General features: G+C 43.4%; 1 protein-coding gene across 11 annotated transcripts in view; it reads left to right on the forward strand.

Annotated features, from left to right (window-relative positions):
• The window catches only part of THSD7A (thrombospondin type 1 domain containing 7A), a 424,790-nt gene that overhangs the window by 380,823 nt on the left and 20,751 nt on the right, over positions 1 to 23,216 (forward strand). For all 11 annotated transcript variants that reach the window (XM_053259796.1, XM_053259795.1, XM_053259797.1 and 8 more), the window contains 7 exons: positions 1,835 to 1,988; positions 2,944 to 3,085; positions 6,779 to 6,894; positions 12,366 to 12,483; positions 16,903 to 17,048; positions 18,601 to 18,775; positions 22,960 to 23,133. In XM_053259796.1, the coding sequence (XP_053115771.1) occupies positions 1,835 to 1,988; positions 2,944 to 3,085; positions 6,779 to 6,894; positions 12,366 to 12,483; positions 16,903 to 17,048; positions 18,601 to 18,775; positions 22,960 to 23,133 (1,025 nt within the window). The remainder of the gene's footprint in view (positions 1 to 1,834; positions 1,989 to 2,943; positions 3,086 to 6,778; positions 6,895 to 12,365; positions 12,484 to 16,902; positions 17,049 to 18,600; positions 18,776 to 22,959; positions 23,134 to 23,216) is intronic.

The following is a 23,216-nucleotide window of genomic DNA, read 5'->3' on the forward strand; positions in this document are numbered from 1 at the left end:
ACCTGGCTTATCCCTAAGATTGTTCCTGGGAAGGAGAGAAGTACCACTGAAAGTCATTCCTAATCTTAGTCCTATTAATTTCAGTAGGTCTTGGTCAGGATTCATTCTCTAGGGATACAACCCTCTGTGTTAGCATGACAACAGACATGCTCTATTTTTTAATATGTAGGGATATAGACAAACAACATGTGCAACTCCCAGATGCACCTCATTTGGCAATTCTCACATAAGGTCCCCCCAACTTTGTACACACATGCATGAATCCTTTTAGAGGGGCCCTAACTTCATACCTGCCCCCAGACCCATAAATCCTCTGAAAAGACATGGCGTCACTAGTCTGGAATTCAAAGTCCCAACCTAGAGGATGTAGCTAGCACAATATCCATGCTTGAGTGCAGCATGTTTGCCGTAGTGCAGCTCAGTCTGGATGTCAGCCAGTGAGGCTATTCACATGATTGAAGAAAATCGAGCTAGCCTCCGCTAGCCCAATTTTCTTCAGTCATGAGAACCACCGGGCTCGGCTGCGAGCCTGGTGGTTCTTGAACGGGTAACCTGCTCAAGTAGCCCGCCCCTTAGCCCTGGTTTGCAAGTGCTCCACAAAGCCAGGCTATCGGATCGTGAGTAGCCACAGCTCAGCTTCGCGCTGTGCCTACTCACAAGGAGACCCCTGGAGGGGAGGTGAAAAGCCGCCTCCCGGCTCCGGAGGTCTCGCCAGCATGCCCTGTGTTTGTGCAGGGCATGCTGCAGCTTGCGGGAGCCAATCGGCCCCCACTCCTCCCAGCCCCCACCAGCTCCACCACAGAGCCAGCAATCGTGTGGGCGGCCGGATCGCCCAGGGCTACTGCCCCAATCGTGAGCGGGGAGAGTGGGCTTAGCCCACTCTCCCCACTCACTCAAAGAAACCGGGTCTCACCGATCGTGAGAACCGGCTCAGTGTCTTTTTATTATCAATTATCACATGTAGTAGCAGGTAAATGACACAATCTGTTGAAACATTCTCCTGCACAGGTTTCATTGAAATGGCTTTACCGTGGGATCTGAGCCAGACAAGAAAGTGAGGGTGACACAAATGAAGGAAAGTAGGAGAAACAATCCTGCTAAAATCATTGTTAATATTCCTTTGACACTGATACACACATTATTACAGCCAGCAGCAGGTTGCATACTACTTGTGCAAGAATTACTGCTCATTCATGTGGCAAATATATAGCTGAAGCTGTGTTTGGGGTTTGGATCAGAGATAGTAGACAAAATGTACCAGCTCTTTGGCTTTGACATATCCAGGGTTCATGCAGGGTCTGGGGAGAAGAGTAAACAAAAGGTGCCAAATGAATAGGTGGGCACGTGCAGAATTAATGTATTTAAAATAAAAGAGGCTTAACATATTTGGAGGAAGAGAGGCAAGAAAATGGATTCTGCATCTGTATAACTGTTGTTTCTAGGTTGTTAAGTTATGAGTTTGCTTTGTCAAATTTTAGAATAATTATGTGGATTGCTTTCTTGCATCCCCAGCCTCAAGAAGTCTAAATTTGTGCAACTGCATTTTCTCACATTTATATAGTGTCATCCTTGCCTCTTCCGTCACTTTCTCCTCATCACCCCGCCCCCGCCCACCAACTAGACTTTAAAATGTAGGTTCCTTAGACAGAGACCTGTATTTTTGGTTGGGCTGTGAAATTATGTTTATATTGATTGATATACACTGCTGTATAAATCATACACAAATGTCAATGTTTCTAGTGATACGTCTGCTATACTTATCCTCTGCATCCTGCTCTAAAAAGCCTAAGAAAATCTAGAGCACATATATGAAGACATGGCCTTACTTTTCCAGATGCATGCAAAACACCGTGGATGGTCCTTCCGACATTGTTGAAGACTACCTCTGTGACCAAGAGGAGATGCCTCTCGGTGCTAGACAGTGCACGTTGCCATGCCCAGAAGACTGTGTGATGTCTGAATGGGGCCAGTGGTCTAGGTGTTCCTTGGTAAGACAACAGTTAGTTTTAAAAAAACATAGTCACTGTTTAAGGACTTGAAAATTGCCCTGCTTGAAAATCAGCTTGAGAATATGATTTGAAAATCAGCCCTAAGTTCCACTTTGTCCAGCAGTCTTTTTCCAACAAATGTTTAGTCAGACCGTTGAAGCTGTCAAAGAGGTGATGGTGGTGTTTATGCCTAACACCAGGTAATCAGTTGTAATGATGGATAAAAGGAATCAATTCAGATTTCAATCAAGATTTCAGCAAGCAATGCCAGAGACTGCTTCAGAAAAGGTCTATCTTTTTCTCCATGAAATTTCCAGATGTACTTGCCATTTTCACCACATGAGCTCTAAACTTTGCCCTCGCGCGCAAACACACCTGTGGGTCCCCCAAACCCTTTATCTGTCACCTGCATTTGGCGGTGGGGTAAGTGACAGAAGGGAGGGAAGGAGACCTCCCTCTTTTTTTCTTTCCTTCCCTCCCACCTTTCCACACTCCTCATGGAAGAAGATGTTAGGAGAAGAAGAAGAGAAATGCCATGGGGAAACTAATATTTCAGAGTTGCTGGTGCTTGGACTGCATCTATAGGGAAGATGCATTGCCCAGGAGGGAAGGAGAGGCATTAGGAACAACAGATTCCAGGTCACAGGGCATGACCTTCAGATAGGCTTAACTGTAATACTAAAATTACACAACAGGATGAAAGTGTTGTTTTTCATGCATCTGTTCAATACAAAGAATTAATAAAATGTGCTTTAAAGCAGGGCTGTCCTTAGGGCATGGCAAGCAGGGTGACTGCCCTGGGCTCTGCTTTTTTTAACCCCCCCATTAGAATTAACTGGAAGGGGGCCCTGCACTGGCGGATTTGCCCCGGGCCTCACGCCCCATCTGAGGATAGCCCTGCTTTAAAGACTATTGTGTGTATCACAGTGAAGTAATCTGTGGTTTGCTCTCTTAGCCGTGCAATGGAAGCAATGTGAGGGAGCGCTCAGCAGAACTCATGAGGCGGCCTCAAGAAGGAAAGGCCTGTCCTCCCGCCATGCAGACAGAACCCTGCAGCCTGAACAAAAACTGCTACCACTATGACTACAATGTGACAGGTACTGGGGATAGATAAGAACTCTAGTAGATGGTAAGCCACACACTTCTCCATTTTCTTCACATTTCTGCTCTTTTCAATATGGAAACATTAAGACATTTTCTTGTTGGCTATAGTTCCCAAGCAGTGCCCTCCTAGGTTGCCATGGGAAGTCCAAAGGCACATTAGGAACCCTAACCCCTGCTAACTGAGCTTTTAAAGTGGTGCTTCTCTTACACTGAGCAGGAGAGAGCACTTTCCTTCTCCATCCCCAGCACAGCATTGCTGATGTCTCCTTTGTATTTCTCTTTAGATTGTGAGCCCTACTGGGACAGGGAAACATCTGTTTCTTTTTCTATGTAAACCACTTTGAGAACTTTTTTTGTTGAAAGGTATTATTGATTGATTGATTCATTGATTTATTACATCTCTGTACTGCCCAAAACTTGCGTGTCTCGGTGGTTTACAATTAAAATAGATTAAAACATCAAATCACTTAACAATTAAAATCATTTAAAACATTAAAAATTTTAAAACATTTAAAACCCAGTATTTTTATTTTATATTTTAAAAAAATTTAGAACCATATATCTAATTAAAAGCCAGGGTGAATAAATGTGTCTTCAGTGCCTTTTTAAAAGTTGCAAGAGATGGGAAGGCTCTTATCTCAACAGGGAGCACATTCCAAAGTCCAGGGGCTGCAACAGAGAAGGCCCATTCCCAAGTAGCTGCCAGACGAGTTGGCCGCACCTGCAGGCGAACCCCTCCAGATGATCTTAACAGGCGGTGGGGATCATGGCAAAGAACACATCCTCTTAAATACCCAGGGCCTAAGCTTTTTAGGGCTTTATAGGTAATAGCCAGCACCTTGTATTTTGCCCGGAAATGTATCGGCAGCCAGTGTAGTTCTTTTAACACAAGAGTAATATGGTCTCTCCTAGATGACCCAGAGACCAAACTGGCTGCTGCATTCTGAACCAACTGCAGTTTCTGGACTGCATACAAAGGCAGCCCCACAGAAAGTGCATTACAGTAATCCAGCCTAGAGGTTACCAGCATATGTACTACCATTTTGAGATCGTTCATCTCAAGAAACGGACACAGGTGGCGTATAAGCTGAAGCTGATAAAAACTACCTCTGGCCACCACCTCCACTTGGGATACTAGGGAGATATTTGGATCCAAAAGCACCCCCAGACTGTGTACCTGTTCCTTCCGGAGGAGCATGACCCCATCCAGAACCAGCAGATCAAAATCATCTCCCGAGTTCTGACCCCGCACAATAAGTACCTCCATTTTACCTGGATTCAGCCTCAGTTTGTTATCCCTCATCCAGCCCATTACTACCTCCAAGCAGGAATTTAGGGAGATTGTGCTTTCTCCTGATGATGATGTTGACATAGAGAAATAGATTTGGGTGTCATCAGTATATTGATAACACCCTGCACCAAATCTCCTGATGATCTCTCCCAGCAGTTTCATGTAGATATTAAACAACATCGGAGACAATATGGACCCCTGAGGGACACCATACGAAAGTTCAGATTTTGAAGAACAACAGTCTCCAAGAGACACCATCTAGAATCTGCCCGTGAGGTAGGAGCGGAACCACTGCAAAGTAGTGCCTCCCACCCCCAGTCCCCTCAGAAATTCCAGAAGGATACTATGGTCAATAGTATTGAAAGGTGCCAAGAGATCCAAAAGGACCAACAGAGTCACATTCCCTCTGTCAGTTCCCAATTGGAGATCATCCATCAGGCCGACCAATGCAGTCTCTATCCCATAGCCTGCCTGAAAGCCAGTTTGAAATGGGTCTAGATAATCATTTTCCTCCGAGACCGCCTGGAGCTGGGAGGCCACTACCTTCTCAATCACCTTGCCCAGCCATGGAAGATTGGAGACAGGCCTGTAATCGCTTAGGGATCCAAGGCAGGCTTCTTCAGAAGTGGTCTAATGATTGCCTCCTTAAAGCAAGCATTTGTTTGAGAAATGTTTGAGAAGCATTTATAATCTCTACCAAAACCTCAACAACAGCTTCCTTGCCAGATTTTATAAGCCATGTCGGGCAAGGATCAAGAGGGCAGGTGGTAGGCCGCACCATTCCATGCAACTTGTCCACATCCTCAGGGGGTCACAAACTGAAATCATCACCTTATATGATGATCCAGGGTCTCTGTAATACATACCAGATCAGCCCCTTCATCCAGAATCAGATCATGGATGATTTCAGGTTTATTCTGGGCCAACCTGGCGTTACAAAGGAGCAAGATGAGGCACTGTGGGTCTAGGTGGCCAGATTTGGCTTTTAAAAAACCAAATTCTGGTTTATGGCCCATTTGACCCACGAGTATACCCCTTAGGTTCTGGCAACCCTGCTGTGGGTTGCTTTCCAAGGTCAAAGAGCTGGCAGGACAGCCACAAGGGGAAACAGCAATTAAGTTTCTGATCTCCCATCCCCTACAATGGCCTGTTGACCTGTCAACGTTACTTCTTCTATTCCCCACCACCACTGAAATAGCTGCCCCATAGTCAGTGGATATATCCCCTGTCTCCACATCTTCAGATAGACCCAGACACACTAAACTCATCCAGGATTTTAGACAGAAGCCAAATTAAAATACCCACCCACCTTCACACACCACAAGGGCTCCTGAGCCAAACAGCCTGGCCTTTGCCCTCGTTATTCCCACAAAGTGGCGATCCCGCTGGTGGCGGCTCACCGCCACAGGCAGCGTTCCTCTACAGCCCAGAGCTAGGCAGCTGACCCCAGGAACTGCTGAGTCACCCACCCCTGGCCCTAGTCCTGCACACACTCCCCAGATGTTACCCAGAGGCAGCAGGCTGCAGTCTCACAGGGGGAAGCTGAAGCAGGCAGGTTGTCGCAGAAGGAGCCAACAGCACACACTCAGTCTCTCACCCCAAGCAGCACTGAAGGGGAAGCAGATGATGGTCTTCTCACTCCTCTGCTGGGCTTCTAGGGGACTGAGTCACAGGCAGCATTCCTATAAAGCCCAGAGCTAGGCAGCTGACCCCAGGAACTGCCGAGTCACCCACCCACCGAGTCACATAATAATAATTATTATTATTATTTCTTGTTTGCACAAACAGGTGTTATTGACTGGTTTGTTTTATCCAGACATCGAGTCCTTCCCAAGGTCCTGGGATGCCAGAATTTTGTTATCAATATTGTTGTTGTTATAGGTATCGCCACAAAATGTAGGCTGTTTCCAGTAAAGTTGTTTTTTGTAGTTGGCTGATGGTGATTTCTGTGGCCCCTATGGTGTTGAGGTGCTCTTCATAGTGTTTTGGAATTGCACCTAGGGTGCCAATTACTGCTGGGATTATTTTGGTCTTCTTCTGCCACAGCCTTTCAATTTCAATTTGTAGATCTTTGTATTTTGTCTCCCCCCCCCCCATTTCTTTTTCTTCTATTCTGCTGTCACCTGGTATTGCTATGTCAATTACTTTGACTTGTTTTTCTTTCTTCTCGACTACAGTTATATCTGGTGTATTGTGTGACAGATGTTTGTCTGTAGTCGGAAGTCCCATATTATTATTATTATTATTATTATTATTATTATTATTATTATTATTAATCTGAATTATGAGTGAAACAGAAAAAATATTTAAGTGGAGAAAATAATATTTAGTCCATCTGATGCAGTGAAAAAGCTCTTTTTTCACTTGCCACCTGTCCTGTCTCTTTCGTTTCTAGATTGGAGTACATGTCAGCTAAGTGAGAAAGCTGTCTGCGGTAATGGGATCAAAACGAGAATGCTTGATTGTGTCCGCAGTGATGGCAAGTCAGTTGACCTGAAGTACTGTGAAGAGGTGGGTGAATGCTTTCCCCTTCTTCTCTCCGTTCCCTGGCTTTGTAAATGCATCCATCCTTAAATGCTTTCATTCAGACTGAATCAACGAATGCTGAGGTGCATGTGGCCCAATGCTCTGACAGATGTTTCCCCATGCAATTCAAGGACTGTTAAGTGGCTCTTAAATGAGCCTGTGCCATAATCAGTGGCTTTGTCATTTAATTTTCTCTGTTTGCTTAAATGTGCAACCACAAAGGTATGCTAATTTTTTTAATCTCCTGAAAGTAATGGTTTGGGAACAATAAGCAATTAAGGTGAATAAGTATAATAAATCTTAATCAGAATGGTAATCATCATTCTAATTTGAAGTGATTCCTTTGTAATGCTTTGGACATCTGCCAGTATCAATATATTCAGTGAGTTGTTTTTGTCTTTGTCATCATCATCATCTTTACTTGCTTGGTATACAGGGTTAGTACCAGCTTTTCAGGCCTACCTAGATGTGTAAGGCAAAAAATCTTTTTGATAATTTTGAAAAACCTGTAGCATTTAACAAAGAAGTGCAGCTTCTTAGAGAAGCATGCTTGAAAAAGTAACCACTGGCTGGCAGCAATCTATTTGAACTGTATGGGCGAGTTCAGATGACCGCCAGAAAGTAAGTTGGCATGGACTGCCAGTTCCCAGTGAGTGTGCGCTCCTGACGCAAGTTGGTACTACCATCCATTTCTGTGTTGTCTCAAACTGCCTATGTCGGGTTCCTGAGCTGTTCTTCCCTCTGGCATCCTGGCATCTGTAACCTACTTCATATCTTGCCCAAGGGGATTGCCCAAGCCTGCTGCTCATGGAAGTGCCAGCCATCACAGTTCCCCCTTCAGACAAATGGAGCCATAACTTTGAGTGGCTGGCCAGAGAGGATGAGTGAGAGAGCCAGGGCGGGACTTCCTTCCCACCTTTGGCACTGTAAGCATGAGCGCCACTTTGCCAATTAATGTCTGAAGAGGGCTTTTGGGGTTGCAGGATCTTCTTTCTTTTTTTAAACTACAATAGGAAGGTCCATCAACTGGAGCTAGGATCAAAATAGTGGCTTAGTGAGTGGAGCCAGATGTAAAATGTTTGTTCAGGAGGGTGGAGTCAATTACCTATTGCACCCCAGGAGCCATATACAAGGATGGTTTGCATATATAAGTACACATCTACACTAATATGTAGAGATGTTTTAGAGCCTGATTTAGAAAAAGAAGCCTTTTTGTTGGTGCTGTAGTTGAGCAGTATGAAGGCATAAACTCCTGCCAATCTACTATAAATCATCCATTGATCAACCAGTAGATCCTGATCTGTTTTTTACTTGTTTCTCATGACTACTATTCAATGCATTCTCGGTACAGAAGATGCTATAGGTTATATTATGAGTATTATTATTCCATGCATTTGTCAATGAATAACAGAATACCGAGTGATCTTGAAAATTTGCAATGTGTTTATTTATTTATCTTTGTAAAGCGCTTTGGGAACCTTTGTTGAAAAGCAAAAGTATATAAATATTTGTCATATCTGTCATAGTCATTGTATACCATTAGGAACATAGGAAGCTGCCATATATGGAGTCAGGCCATAGGTCCATCTAGCTCAGTATTGTCTACACAAACTGGCAGCGGCTTCTCCAAGGCTGTAGGCTGGAATCTCTCTCAGCCCTATCTTGGAGAAGCCAGGGAGGGAACTTGGAACCTTCTGCTCTTCCCAGAGCAGCTCCATCCCCTAAGCGGAATATCTTACAGTGCTCACACTTCTAGTCTCCCATTCATATGCAACCAGGACAGACCCTGCTTAAGCTAAGGGGGCAAGTGATGTTGCTACCAGAAGACCAGCTCTCCTCTCCAGACCAGCTCTCCTCTCCAGTTAGGGAGTGTACTTCTGTTTACAGTAAGGGAGTGTACTTCTGTATTGCATTCAACATCTGTACCTATGTACACTGTACACACGTATGACTGTTGAACATAATGTGCGAGTGGACCTTCCTTATTAACTGAATGTAGGGGTGAACAGGATCATGCCTGCTAACCCTACCTCACCCCACCCCATCCACATGTTTGGTGGAAGCTCTGAAAGGGGCTTCTATGTCCATATAGCTGTGTGCACATAGGGTCTTGTACACAATTGGGAATCCTGATTACACAAGATTCCTGTTTCCATGGAATATCCTATGCATGTGCATGTCTGTTGATGTCTGCTGGACCTTTTTGGCCAATTTGCTGAACATGCAAAGGTTGGGATGAGGCCAACAGGTGCAGTCCTGTTCCCCACCTTCTGTGCATTCACTGAACACATGGAATCATAATCTGAAAAGAACATAGGACAAGGAGGGATCTATAATTGCCCGTTAGAGTGTGGCACAAAGGCATCCAGAGCTGGGAGGGCAAGGGAGGCATTTCCCCCCTCCTGGATTGAGCCAGTCCCATTGAATTAAATGGGGCTTACTCCCGGTTAAGGGGGTATAAGATTGTGATCTTTGTCCCTGGCTGCCTTCTACCAAGTCAAACCATTGGTCCATCTAGCTCAGTATCATCTACACAGACTAGCAGTAGCTTCCTGAAGGTTGTAGGCAGGAATCTCTCTCAGCCCTCCCTTGGGGATGCCAGGGAGGGAATTGGAACCTTCTGCATGCAAGCATACTGGTGCTCTTCCCAGACCGGCCTCATCCCGTAAGGGGAATGTCTTACAGTGCTCACATACAGTGCTCACATGTAGTGCTCACTGTGAGGAATATCTCACAGTACTCACTTTTTGCTGTTCAGGTGCCCAGAAGCTTATTTTTTGCTCACTTACCCACAATTACAAGTTGAAAGACTTAAAAATCTCTCATTCTAAACCTCTGTTATAAGCAGTGTATCAGCAGATAAGCTTCAGTTTTTGATGGTGTGGATATCCTCCTGGCCTGCCCATAGCAGCTATTGAGCCTAGACAAGACAAGTCAACCCTTGACGCATTCCAGGCATAGACGTGGGCTAAGATGATGCTCAGTGTTCCAAAGCTGGAATGCTCCTCCTTGGGGCTGCTGTGGGCTTGTAAGACAGCCCCAGTCCTGTTGAGAACGAATGGTTGTGCAAGGACTGCTAGCACAGTTATTCCCATTGCAGCGCACAGGAATAACTGCAGTCGCACTGCTTGTGCAATTGCACGCTCTTAGGGCCGCCTTATGAGTCTGCAGCAGCCCTGGCATGGATCATTCCAGTGCCGGAATGCTGTGCATTATTTGGCCATTGTTCCTAGGGTGGATTCACATGGTCCTGCTAGGAGGTGACTCTCCTTTAGCTTTGTGTTGGTAGAGAGCTTTCAGTCTTGTGCCCAATTCAAAACAAAGCTGTCTCAGCTAAGCAGCATTATAGGTCTAGTTCTCACAAGCAGCAGATGAGTTTGTTTCTGGACTGTACTTCTTCAGGCTGGAAGATGACACAATTGACTGTTCCTCCGTATGAGAGAAAATAATCCTTGCACATAGAAAAGTAAAAAGTCATAGAAAAGTAACAAGTCAGGTAACTAGCCATAGGACCCTTCTTCCTGGCATCTAGTACCATTTTCAATATGCAGGACATTGTTTGGCAAGGAGAAGCATTCAGTCAATTGAGGCTTCTTAAGTGAATTTTAATTTTAATTTTAAATTGTTGTGTTTTAAATTATTTGTTTTTGTTTTTAATTAATGTTTTAATGTATTATGTAATACATTAAATATCTGGGCGGTTTACTATGTTGTAAACCGCCCAGATGAAAGTTTTGGGCGGTATAAAAATATGTTAAATAAAATAATACATACATAAATAAATAATAAAAGGTAAAGTGTGCCGTCAAGTTGATTTCGACTCCTGGCACCCACAGAGATACAACCAAGAAAAACTGTGAAAACGAGACCAACATCTTGGCGTAGCCAATCGGCTTATTCTCTGCCTGTGTCCATCATATTTTGCTTCATTGCCCTTTGGGTCTATTTGTACAGCTGCTTGTTCTGCAAAATAGTCTCATGCTGGGAACAATGTCTAGGCTTGCTTCAGGATGAAGCATTGAAGTGTACTGCCAAAAAACGCCTGAGGACAGGTTCACATGTTACAATTGCTCCAGATGTTACATATAACATGTGGCTACACATCATCTTTAAGCATCTGTGTATGTGTGTCAGGGAAACGTAGCTCAATTAGATTTCCCAGAAATACAGCTCTTTCAAGATTTCTGTACACTTGCATGTGAGCTCTACGCCTTACATGTTTGCCGTAGGAAACATGGTGTAACACTCCTCTCTGGAGCTGCGCTGAGTCTAGTTTCTTGGTTATCCAGGGATTTCAGCAACAAAGAGCAAGTGATTTAATCTGTGGAACAGGAGAGAGGTCTCCAGCCTCATTTGCAGCAGTTAATGATGCTGCAAATGTACAACTCTGAATGTGTGGTAGATTTTATACTGCTGGACGTTAAGTACTGTGTATATTATGCCTGCATAATGTAGCTGGCAGCTTGTAACAGCTGAGCTGAGTGTTTTTACACCTTCTTTTTTTATTTTCAGCCAGCACAGATCATATTCTATCACTGATCTCCAGTTCTGGATATTAAGATAATAATCGAAGGCTGTTTAAAGAACTATTTTTTAAACAGTTAAGAATTTAAAATATGTTGTATGAATTAGGGCAAGTCTAAGAAAACATAGAGGTGCTTCATACAATCTGTGTGAAGTGCCAGATAGGGTTCAGCGGGCAAAGCGGGATTAGCCCGCTCTTCCCACAGACAGGCGGTTGCCTGCCCACCCAGACAAGCGGCTGCTCCAGTCAGGTGCTCCTGTGCCCAGCTGCAGCTCCGTCGGGGGCTTCAGGGGAAGGGGAGCACCACCGTGCGGCGCCCCGGCCCCCTCAACCCCAGGAAGGCACCACGTGAGTGCAATGTGCCTTCCTGGGGTCCCTTCCCCTCTCCCCCCCCCACCCCGAGTGTGCCAGCCGCGGCTGCAAGCAGCCATGGCTGACGCATGAACCAAAAAACAAGCTCCGTTAACCTCGTTTAAAGGGAGGGGTTAACCTTGCTCTTTAACCTCATTTAAGGGGAGGGGTTGTTAGGCGGGCTAGCTGCCAGAGAACTACTGGGCCCACCCCCAGGCCTGGTAGTTCCAACGATTGCTCAAAACCGGGCTGGGCTCCATTAGCCTGGTTTTGGTCAATCGCGAGAATAGCTTCTTATACTAATACAGGGTTAGGCGACCTTGGCTCTCTATGTGATGCTGAACTACAACTCCCATCATCCCCAGCCACAATAAATTGTCTGGGGATGACGAGAGGTATAGTTCAATCTAGAGAACCAAGGCTGCCTACTCCTGAACTAATATATATCACTTCCTCCTTCACAGTTACTACCTTTTAATTTTTTAAAAAGCAGTCACTTCTTGTTCACTGTTTTGTTTTGTTTTTGGTGATATGGTCTTTGTGTGATTTACATGCTGATTACTGTTTAATTCTTTTTTAGCTTGGCTTGGAAAAGACCTGGCATATGAATATGTCCTGTGTGGTGGAATGCCCAGTGAACTGTCAGCTCTCGGACTGGTCTTCATGGTCGGAGTGTTCTCAGACCTGTGGCCTTGCTGGTTAGTGCCGAAACGTTCCTTTGAATGGCATTTAAACACCTTAAGAATGAGCCCCAGCTCATATCAGCCCACCAAGAAACAGAAGGGGCCGTTGCTCAGATAAAGAGATTGGGAGGCCAGGGAGGTTTGCTTTGGCTGCATGCAAGCTTCCCCTGATGCCCTGCTTGTGCTAAGAGGATCAGGATTGTCAAAATCCCTTCCTGACTCAGATAAGAGAAATGAGACTAGGCAAATGCTACATGGATCTACTACAGGAGGCTGTCTGTGCCTGCCATATCAAATGAATAAGATGCATGCTTCATAACTTACTATGGCCAATGAGGGAGAACACCCAAAGATGTTATTTTTTGCAAATTTAGATCACACCAGTATTTGGGAAGATGTTAATCATGATGGTGTCAGCCTGCATGACATTGCTACCTTGTTGAAGCTAAATGGGTCTACTGCTGGTCAGAATCTGGAAGTGTGCCTGCTTGTGAATCCTAGATATGCCACCTTGAGTTTCATGAAGGAATAAAGGCAGGATATAAATAAAATCAATAAAGCAGTTGTATTAGGAAGCTGTGTTATATCGAATCAGACCATTGGTCCATCTAGATCAGTACTATATACACTAACAGGTTTCACAGTCTCTCCCAGCCCTACCTGGAGATGCCAGGGAATGAACCTGGGACCTTCTGCAGACAAGAACGCAGATGCTCTTCCATTGAGATACATCCACATCCCCTAAGGGATGTCTTACAGAACTATATATCCTACAGAACTCACATGTAGTCTCCCATCCAAATGCAAACCAATGTGGACCCTGTTTAGCAAAGGGGACAATTTATGCTTGCTACCACAAGACCAGCTCTCCTCCCCCTTTGGGGGCTGAAATGATCTCTCTTCCATTTGTGCTCAGAATTAAATTATGCAGAACAATTTATAAATATTTGTAAGAGGAAATATTAACAATGGAGCCAGTCTGAGGAGTGCATATTCTTTTCTTGGATCCTCTGAACCAAATTCCTTGCTTCCCCCTTAAGCAGTTTGTTGACACCATAATTAAGAGCTGTTAAGGTTCATCAGGGTATGGTTTAACCAGTATTTGAAAGTGGTTGGTGCTTTATAGCTACTATGGCATACAGCCAGTAGCAAAACCAGTACCCAAGAGGCATTGATAATCAGTAGGTGGAATTTGGGTCACCTCTATGGAGTCATCACTCCTTAAGCATCCAAGAATATCGTTCATGCTGTGCTCTCAGAGTGAAAGAGGCAGCACCACCCCAAGAACACTGTGTACTGTATATTCTGGATTCATGGCTGTAAGCAAACTGAACCAGACATCTTGCTTAGAGACAAAGGAACCAAGGCTTCCAGTGCAGCTCTGCTGCCACTCAGTGGAGTTTAAAGAGAAACTTGCTGATAATTTATCTTGAATACTATTCAGTTACTTTGGGAACAGAATTTAATGCAGGGGTTCTGACAGCTGCAAAATAACAAATGGAATTAAAATTAAGATTAAATTAGTGATCATAATTTTGTTGCTCATTGTTAACTAGGGATGTGCACGGATCGATTTTTTGATTTGATTTGTGCCTGAATTGAATCACCCCTGATTTCTTTTGTGTCCGAATCTGCCCCCCGAATCACCCCAGATTCTATTTGGATTTAAATTCAGTTTGGATCAATTCAGACCACTTATAAAGATCCTAGGGACACCAGATTTGGGTGGTGGGGCACTTGGTTAATTTTTAATGATTTATATTAGTTTTTACTGATTTTGTATATTTTGTATATAATGAATCCCTATGAGGATTTATAATATGCCTTCATTTCTTCTGTTCATTTTGACTGTCATTGGACAGAGCCAACTGTCAACTCCCATGTGTCAACGACACCAACACCACCAACACCAACACCCCCATACACTGGAGTACTCAGTTTATTTTTTAGGAATTTTTGAAGTGTTTAGATTCTTTGGTGTATTCATTACACACCTTCATTTCCTCTGTTCATTTTGACCCCACTGCTTTCTGGGTGGGGGTGGGGAATTAGTGGCATCCCATGTGCCAACTGCCCCTCAAGACACAGGGTACTCAGTTTATATTTTAGGAATTTTTGAGGTGTTTAGATTCTTTGATGTTTAATGAATCCTCATAGGGATTCATTATGAGGAAAGTATATTAGACACCAAAAAATTCCTAGAACATAAACTGAGTAGTACCCCACTGCCTTGAGGGTGGGAGCAGGGTGTAGTTGGCACATGGCAGTTGACAGTTTGCACTATTCAAAAGGAGTCAAAATGAAAGTGAAGGTATGTAATGAATCCTCATAGGGATTCATTGAGGAAATGTTATTATACACCAAAGAATCCACACTTGAAAAATAGTGACCACACATTTTGCTGCATAACTGCACTTCTACAAGGGCTAGCTAGAGCTTAGCCCCCCCCCCTTTTTTTAAAAAAAATGAAAACTGGGAATCTGGGGGAAATGATAGGAGGAATCCGAATCTCGAAGCGATTCAAATTGAATCTGGCGTGATTTGAATTGGACCCCAAATCTAGCCAATGGACCACAGGGGCAATTTGTTCTGTCTCCAAATCAGCTAGATTCGGGTACAAACCAATTTGTACCTGAATCAGTTTGCACATCCCTATTGTTAACACTCTCAAAGCTTTGAAGCCGGATCTTGTCTGCTTGCAGTGAGAGTACTTGATACATTTTGGTTCAGACAATGCATTAAAAGGAAGGGCTTCTTGGGACTCTGGGCAGAGCAATCACTGGTGAGGGAGCGATTAAGTGCTCCTTCATTTAACAAGCACATGGGAGGAAAGCCCTTGGGGCAGCACAGGACCATCTGCCTCAGTAGTGAAATTTAATACTCTAGTAGAAATGTCTACTTCTGAAAGAAATCAGCCAAAGGGATCACAAAAGGGAGAGAAAGCCTTCTGAGATTACTTAACAATATGAAATAGAGCCTAGTCCTCAAGCAGGGCTGGGTAGTGTGTCAGCCTTAGATGGCCAGAAGATTAATGACAGCTAAACCCCATTCTATTTTAATTTTCTTTAAGTCTCCGTGAAATATCCTCTCTTCTTGGCAAATTCTCTGTTTATAATAATCAGAGAGAAAGAGAGGATAAAACCTCAAGATCCCTCTACTTTCTGATTTTTAACTACCATATCTTCTAGGCTTCTGTATTTCTCTCCAAGAATGATGATATGAAAGTGTCACCTTTTTCTCAGACTCAGTTTTGGAAATGGAAGTAAGATCTTGTTGTGAATAAAGCACCCATTACCAGGTTCCCTTTTAAGATACCCATTATTTATATCATAATTAGAGATGTTGCTGAAGTTCATAATCCTCAGGCTCTGATTTGAACTCTCATTGTTTGCAGAGCTTGCCTTCGATATGAGATGGGTCTTACAAGCCTTCTCAAAGTTTAATTCAAGCTTTAGAAGAATTCAGCTCTTCCTTCTGCCTCCACTTCTAAGCCTCCTCCTCCCAACCACCTGCCTGCTCACTTTACTGCTGCCTCTGCTCCAGCAGCTAGAGGAGAAAGGGAGGGAGGTCTCTCTTTCTCTCTCCCTCCCCCTTCACTTGATATTCCTATAGCAGCAAGTCAGACACTAGGAGTACTGGAAAATATAGTTTTCTTATCACTCCTGATGAAAGTCAGAAACATTGGGAAAACTATATTCTTCTACATCGTTACAAGTATGTAATGCCCAACAGTGTTGTTGTTGTTTTATCACAACATATGGTGCTTTGCAGAGTTTTCTAAACAAAATATAAAGAGGTCCCAGTAATATAAATATGGCTCTTTGCTATGGAATCTGAAGCGGGGGTGGGAGAGAGAGAGAACAATTATCTGGCCATTCCCTAGTTTGTCTAGGCCAGGTTCCCCAGATGTTGCTGGACTACAACTCCCATCATCCCCATCTATGATGGCCAAATGTGATTGAGGATGATAAGAGTTGTAGTTCAACAACATCTGGAGAAACCCAAGATTGGTAACACGTGACCTAGATAAATTATAGAATAGTGTGTGTGTGTGTGTGTGTGTGTGAGAGAGAGAGAGAGAGAGACAGAGAAATGTTCCCATAAGCATGATTTTTGTGGTACAAAATCTCCCTTCTCATAAGAACAGCCCGGCTGGATCAGGCCCATCTAGTCCAGCATCCTGTTTCTCACAGTGGCTCACCAGATGCCGCCGGAAGCCACAGGCAGGCTTCCCCCCATACCCCAGTTGAGGCTGATTTTAAGGCTGTGTGAAAAGATACATACATTCACAACCTAACCTGTAGAGCCTTTTAGCCCAAGTGTGGAGAAGGATAACCATTCCTGGGTAAAGCAAGTCTCAGGCTGAAACAGATGCTGAGGTGTGTGTGACAGATACTGATGCTACATTCTTGCTTCTCTTTCTCTGCTTTGAAGGGAAGATGATACGAAGGAGAACTATTATCCAACCCTTCCAAGGTGACGGGAGACCTTGTCCTTCACAAATGGAGCAATTCAAACCCTGCCCAGTAAAACCTTGTTATCGATGGCAATATAGTCAATGGGCTGAATGCAAGGTTGAGGTAAAACAGCAGTTTGGAGTCTTTCCCTCTGTTTCATCCACAGATATTTATAATACACACACACATGCACCATACTACACTGTTTATTGAGTACCTCTAAACTACAGGCTTCATTGTAATGAAGTTTCCAAAGGTGAGCTGGACATACTCTGATTATGTCCCTCCTCCCGCCCCCCAGCCGAAACCCCCCCAAAACAAAGCCATATTGTTTAACATGACTCACTGTTTTGAGTGCAGCTGCTTACCAAGTACATGTAGTGCAGTCCCTTGAGGACTGAACCACCTCAAGATGTATGGGTAGAAATGCATTGCACTTTTGAATGAGCCATGTTGAAATCTCCCTGTGACTGCTCAGCTGTCATGTCAGGGAGAAGACTTCTAGCTTGGTCTTATCTCTTATATGCTGAGTTAGCTTATGCAAGGATACCTTGACCCAGGGCTACAGTACATTCAAACCTTCAGCCATGAAGATGCATTTCTGACACATTTGTGGTGACATTTAGCCATGGCTCAAGGCTGACACATTAAAAGGGTGGGAAGAAGCTGAAATGAAGCCGTGTCATGCTTGAAGATACTTGTGGGGGGGTGGGGGAGACATAAAAGGAGGTTGAATCCTGGGGAAACATTAAGGAAAGTGTGTCTCAATGAACCCACAGTCCAATCAACAAATATAATGGAGAGGGAGATGGGATAGGGTTTTGTTTGCTCGCGAATCCTACCAACATCCAGAGGGGGGTAGGATCTGGCTTCCGCTTTGCTCCCTAAACCAAAAAGCAAAATTCCAGAGAACAATTATCTCTTGTTGAGTAAGTAAAGATCACTCTCAGTTATTTGTCCATCTGATAAATACATTGTGATATCAACTCTTCCCTTCTATGACCTGAAACCCTGATTCAAATCCCCACTCAGCAATGACACTCACTTGGTGTTCCTGGGCCAGTTACGTCTTTCCATTCTAATCTTCTTTACAGGTGGTTTAAAATGGCGGCTGGGCAGGGGCAGCTTTGTATGCCATCTGAGGTGGTTGGAAGAAGAATGGTATAAAATGTAAACAATGAAATAAGCATATGAATAGAAAACACACAGAACTTGATTTCCCCCCAATTAATTTCTATGATAGGCCCATTCAGGGATTCCCAGCTTTGTTCCTCAGTTGTTGTTTGATAACAAGTTCCATCATTCTCAACCACAGTGGTCGAGGCTATGGTGTCTGGGGGTGATGGGAGTTGTAGTCCAACAACATCTGGGGACCCAAGGTAGGGTCTCAGGAGATGGCATAATTCTAAGAAGTGAATTTCTAAGCAAATAAAATGGGCTTTAATGGGACATGGAACAGGACCACTTGCTTTAGTTGTGAATAGGATTTATAATAGACTTGGGAAAGAATATACACCAATGCATCAAGTTTAATTTAAGACAATATTTCAGAGATTATAAGGCAGCTGCCCATCCTTGGAAAGTCTCATTAACCTTCTGTAGGACTGTTTCCTTGAGCTAATAGGAATGTTTGCTTTCCCCTTTTCTAACATGTTGGATGTTTTTCCTTTTCCAGGATGCCCAGTGTGGAGAAGGGACCAGAGTAAGGAATATTTCCTGTATGGTCTATGATGGATCCAAGGATGACAGTGGCAAAATAGTGGATGAAGAATTCTGTGGGGAAATTGAACCTGTTTTTGATGGCAATAAGAAAGTAGTGCTTGAAGAAACGTGCACCCTACCTTGTCCAGGTAACCAGCTTGAATAATGACTTGATAAGCTTCTGTTGCAGTCTCATTGCTGCTTGAGTTATTGAAAGTGTGAGTTCTATAATTTTTCCATTGCATTGATGGCACAGCAAGTTGGAGGAGTTATGTGTCCTTCAAAAACCAATCAGAATGTGATCCATCGTTGTAACTTTAATACTGCACGATGGTATGATTCTAAAATTATTTATCTCCTCCATTAGTAAAGTGAGTTTCCCATGGAGAGAAGGGCTGGGAACCCAAACAGGTGATGACAAGGCAGGTTGTCTATAGGTGTTTGTGGGGAAATGCCCAAGATATGCAGGGAGAGCCTACATTTTGACAGACCTCCATTTCACCTGCCAACTCCCAAAAGCCCGAGGCCACGGGCTGTACAAACATGTTGCCCCTATGCCGCCAACAAACACTGACTGCAGAGAGAGATCTTAGCCAGCTGAACCTCAAGGTTAGGCTGAAGAAAAGGAGGGGATATGAGGCTTTCTGCCACTCAGCTTGGGACCTAAAGCTGGAAAGGGCTAAATTTACATTTAACCAGGATAGGTCTGAACTCTGTCAGTTGATTCCAGCAAAATGTTGGATGGTCATGGCACCAACTGGGATCAGGAGGCTTTTTGCAGAGCACACAACACGCTCTGTGGGACCATGTGCACCATGGGAATCTCTAGATTCCCATTAAAAGGTAAAGTTGTGCTGTGAAGTCAGTGCTGACTCCTGGCGACCACAGAACCATGTGGTTTTCTTTGGTAAAATACAGGAGGAGTTTACCATTGCCATCTCCTATGCAGTATGAGATGATGCTTTTCAGCATTTTCCTATATCGCTGCTGTCCGATATAGGTGTTTCCCAAAGTCTGGGATACATACCTGTGGGAGAGGAGAGGAGAGCTGGTCTTGTGGTAGCAAGCATGACTTGTCCCCATAGCTAAGCAGGGTCTGCCCTGGTTGCATATGAATGGGAGACTTGATGTGTGAGCACTGTAAGATATTCCCCTCAGAGGATGAAGCTGGCCTGGGAAGAGCAGAAGGTTTCAAGTTCCCTTCCTGGCTTCTCCAAGATAGGGCTGAGAGAGATTCCTGCCTGCAACCTTGGAGAAGCCGCTGCCAGTCTGTGAAGACAATACTGAGCTAGATAGACCAATGGTCTGACTCAGTATATGGCAGTTTCCTATGTTCCTATGATTCAAACCAGCAACTTCTTCCTCCCTAGGCAAATTACTTCCCTGCTGCTCCATTAGGTATTCATACAGATTCACATTAAACTGACATTTAAATGATCATGTGCACTGGCCCACAGATCTCCTGTTTCTTTTAATGTATTTAAAAAGTAGTCATAGGGGTGAATTGAATAAGGAGCATGATGTGAAACCAGCAGAGGAGGGTACCAGTGTATTTTGCCCAACAAACAAATAGCAGCTAGAAGGGGGTGATTTAGATTATGAAAATGACATGGAGGGATTTATCTGCCCCCTCCCCACCCCCTAACTTCATGATCTCAAATCAAATCGCTCCTCCACACCACTTTTTGACAGAAATTAAAGGAGACTGGAGACTAATAATGGACATCCATCTCATTTAATTTGGACCTAATTCAGCATGATATTTCCCTTTTTTAATATAATTTTTTGTAAGTAGTCAGGTTCTGGTTTATAATTAATTTTCATTTTCATGGAGCTGAATTTTCAGGTTGAAGGTAGTGATATTACACACATATGCACACTGGAAAAATAATTCTGTCTTTCTCACAATTGTTCATAACTGATTGCAGCCACTGTTGTGCTTTTTTGCTACTGCCAGTGTGGTATTGTGGCTAGAGTGCTGGACTAGGACTGGGGAGACCTGAGTTCAAATCCCCATTCAGCCATGAGACTAGCTGGGTGACTCTGGGCCAGTCACTTCTCTCTCAGCCTAACCTAAAACACAGGGTTGTTGTGAGGAGAAACTTAAGGATGTAGCACACCGCTCTAGGCTCCTTCGAGGAAGAGCGGGATATAAAATGAAACAAACAAACAAACAAACAAATAAATTTCACTTCTTCTCAAGTGATCTCAGCCAAGCATGGGTTGCGCAGTGAGCACTATGATGTCACAACATTAAATTTAAACTGTTTAATTTGTTTTTATCTTATGAGATGGTTTTAACTTTATTTTGTGAAATTTTAACTGTTTTACTCTGTTTTATATTGTGTTTTAAATTTTGTACAGCACCTAGAGATGTACATATCAGGCGGTATAAAAATATGATAGATAAATAAATAATGTCGCCAGTCAGATTTAGTTATGTGCTGAGGTCACCAAGGGGAAATGAAGTCAATTAGAATGAAATCACTGTTGCCTTAATTGATCATATGCGTGATCTTAGGCATACAGAGATCACTCTAAGAACTATATAGTTTCTCAAGTTTTTGCAGCAATCCCTAAAAAGAAAAGAAAAATGAAAGGGAGAGGGGTGGCTTTAGATTCCGACAAGGTTTTTCATAAAACCTGTTCACCTTCACTTCAGCTCTGGTTTCTAATACCAAATCAGAACAAATGCTGCAATAATTTAATCTCCAATTTATTACCCCTTTCAAAGATAAATTTGAAATATACAGCTTTTTATTTTGTTCATGCCAAAATTTTGCAGAGGAAATGACCTTTGCTTGAATGGCCCCACAATTCACCAAAGAGAAGATTAACTACCCTCTGGGGATGGGTAATGATGCACTCTAGTTAATGTTTCCAAAGATCACTACATGCGCTCCTATTATACATACATCGTTTGTTCAATAATTCATTTCTTTACACAATTTCTTAATGTTGGCAAATAAAACTCCCTCATTAACGCCTCCAGTTAACATGGAGCTGATCTTATTTGTTGTCAACAAAATGTAAAGCAACATGAATCTTTAATAGTCCTTTTGCTGAAATAATTAAAGCTCTAGGCTCATTTGCAAGGCTGGATGACTTTTTTTAGCTTTATAGTCTCCTTACACAGGACACTATAAGCAAAACTGACTTCCCAGCAAAGCCCGCATTTTCTTAACATGTTTTGTTTGTGTGGACATTATTTTCCAATCTCAAGCCACAAGGAAACACTGTGGATTTTTAGTCTACTTTCCAAAGGGAAGAAGACCTATGAGATTAACATGTCTATCCATTTGTGTCTATGCATTTGTGTCTCCTTCTAAAAACTGTTGTGTTCACAGTCCAATACAAACCCAAATTCACAGCACATGATGGGAATTCTATGGATCCCTAAGTGGGGTGTTTTTTAATCCTGATCTGCTGTGTTGGCTCAAGATGGCAGCCACTCAAAATATATGGAACATCCCTTTGCAGCCCACATGAATTGAGATGAAATTCACAGTACATAAGAGGGTTCCTAGAGATAGGGAGGCGTTTCCCCCCTGATTTTCTTTTCTTTTGCTAATCTGCTAACTTGTTTCAGGATGGTGGCCATTCACAGTATAGCCCCCACTCTTCATTACTCATGTGCTGACTGTAGGAGTGTGCATGGAACTGGAATGGACAGTTTGATTCAAGTTCAATTAGTTCTACTTGGAACGAGTTGTCACCAGTGTAGAAGTTGCTTGGCAAGGAAGGTATATCAGATTAGTCAAAAATATGATGTGCCTTTCAGGTCATTAAAGCCAAAATATCAGTAGCTCTAGAAAGCAAACTCTCACTTTCTAACACCTCCACTTTTCCACACCTCCAATACAAGAGCCTCAGCTCTTGTACGCCGGCACATAAGGCTTGGATAGGGTACATCAGAAACCTAGTTAGGAAAATATATCAACATTTTATGTCAACATTGTGACCAAATAATCATTTATACATCCATTTTCTCCTTAAGTGGCACAGCGGGGAAATGCTTGACTAGCAAAGAGAAGGTTGCCGGTTCGAATTCCTGCTGGTGTGTTTCCCAGACTGTCGGAAACACCTATATCAGGCAGCAGCAATATAGAAAGATGCTGAAAGGCATCATCTCATACTATGTGGGAGGAGGCAATGGTAAACCCCTCCTGTATTCTACCAAAGACAACCACAGGGCTCTGTGGGGCGCCAGGAGTTGACACCGACTTGACGGCACACTTTACTTTACATCCATTTAGGATGAGGCTTTGTGGCAGGTACTGTGAATACCTCTTGTTTCTAGCACCTTCAGTAATGTTTTATCATTATTGGGCAGGTGATTGTTATTTAAAAGAGTGGTCAGAATGGAGCCTTTGTCAGTTGACCTGTGTGAATGGTGAAGATCTTGGCTTTGGAGGAATACAAGTTCGATCACGCGCAGTGATAATTCAGGACCTGGACAATCAACACCTCTGTCCAGAGCAGGCTTTGGAAACAAGACAATGCAATGGTGAGTGCCAAAATCTAGCCTAGATGGTCTCGTCTTAATATCACCTGATCGTAAAGTGATTCCATGACCACTTGATTCCGTAA

The sequence above is a fragment of the Hemicordylus capensis genome, chromosome 6 (assembly GCF_027244095.1).
Source record: "Hemicordylus capensis ecotype Gifberg chromosome 6, rHemCap1.1.pri, whole genome shotgun sequence".
In the NCBI taxonomy this organism is placed as follows: Eukaryota; Metazoa; Chordata; class Lepidosauria; order Squamata; family Cordylidae; genus Hemicordylus; species Hemicordylus capensis.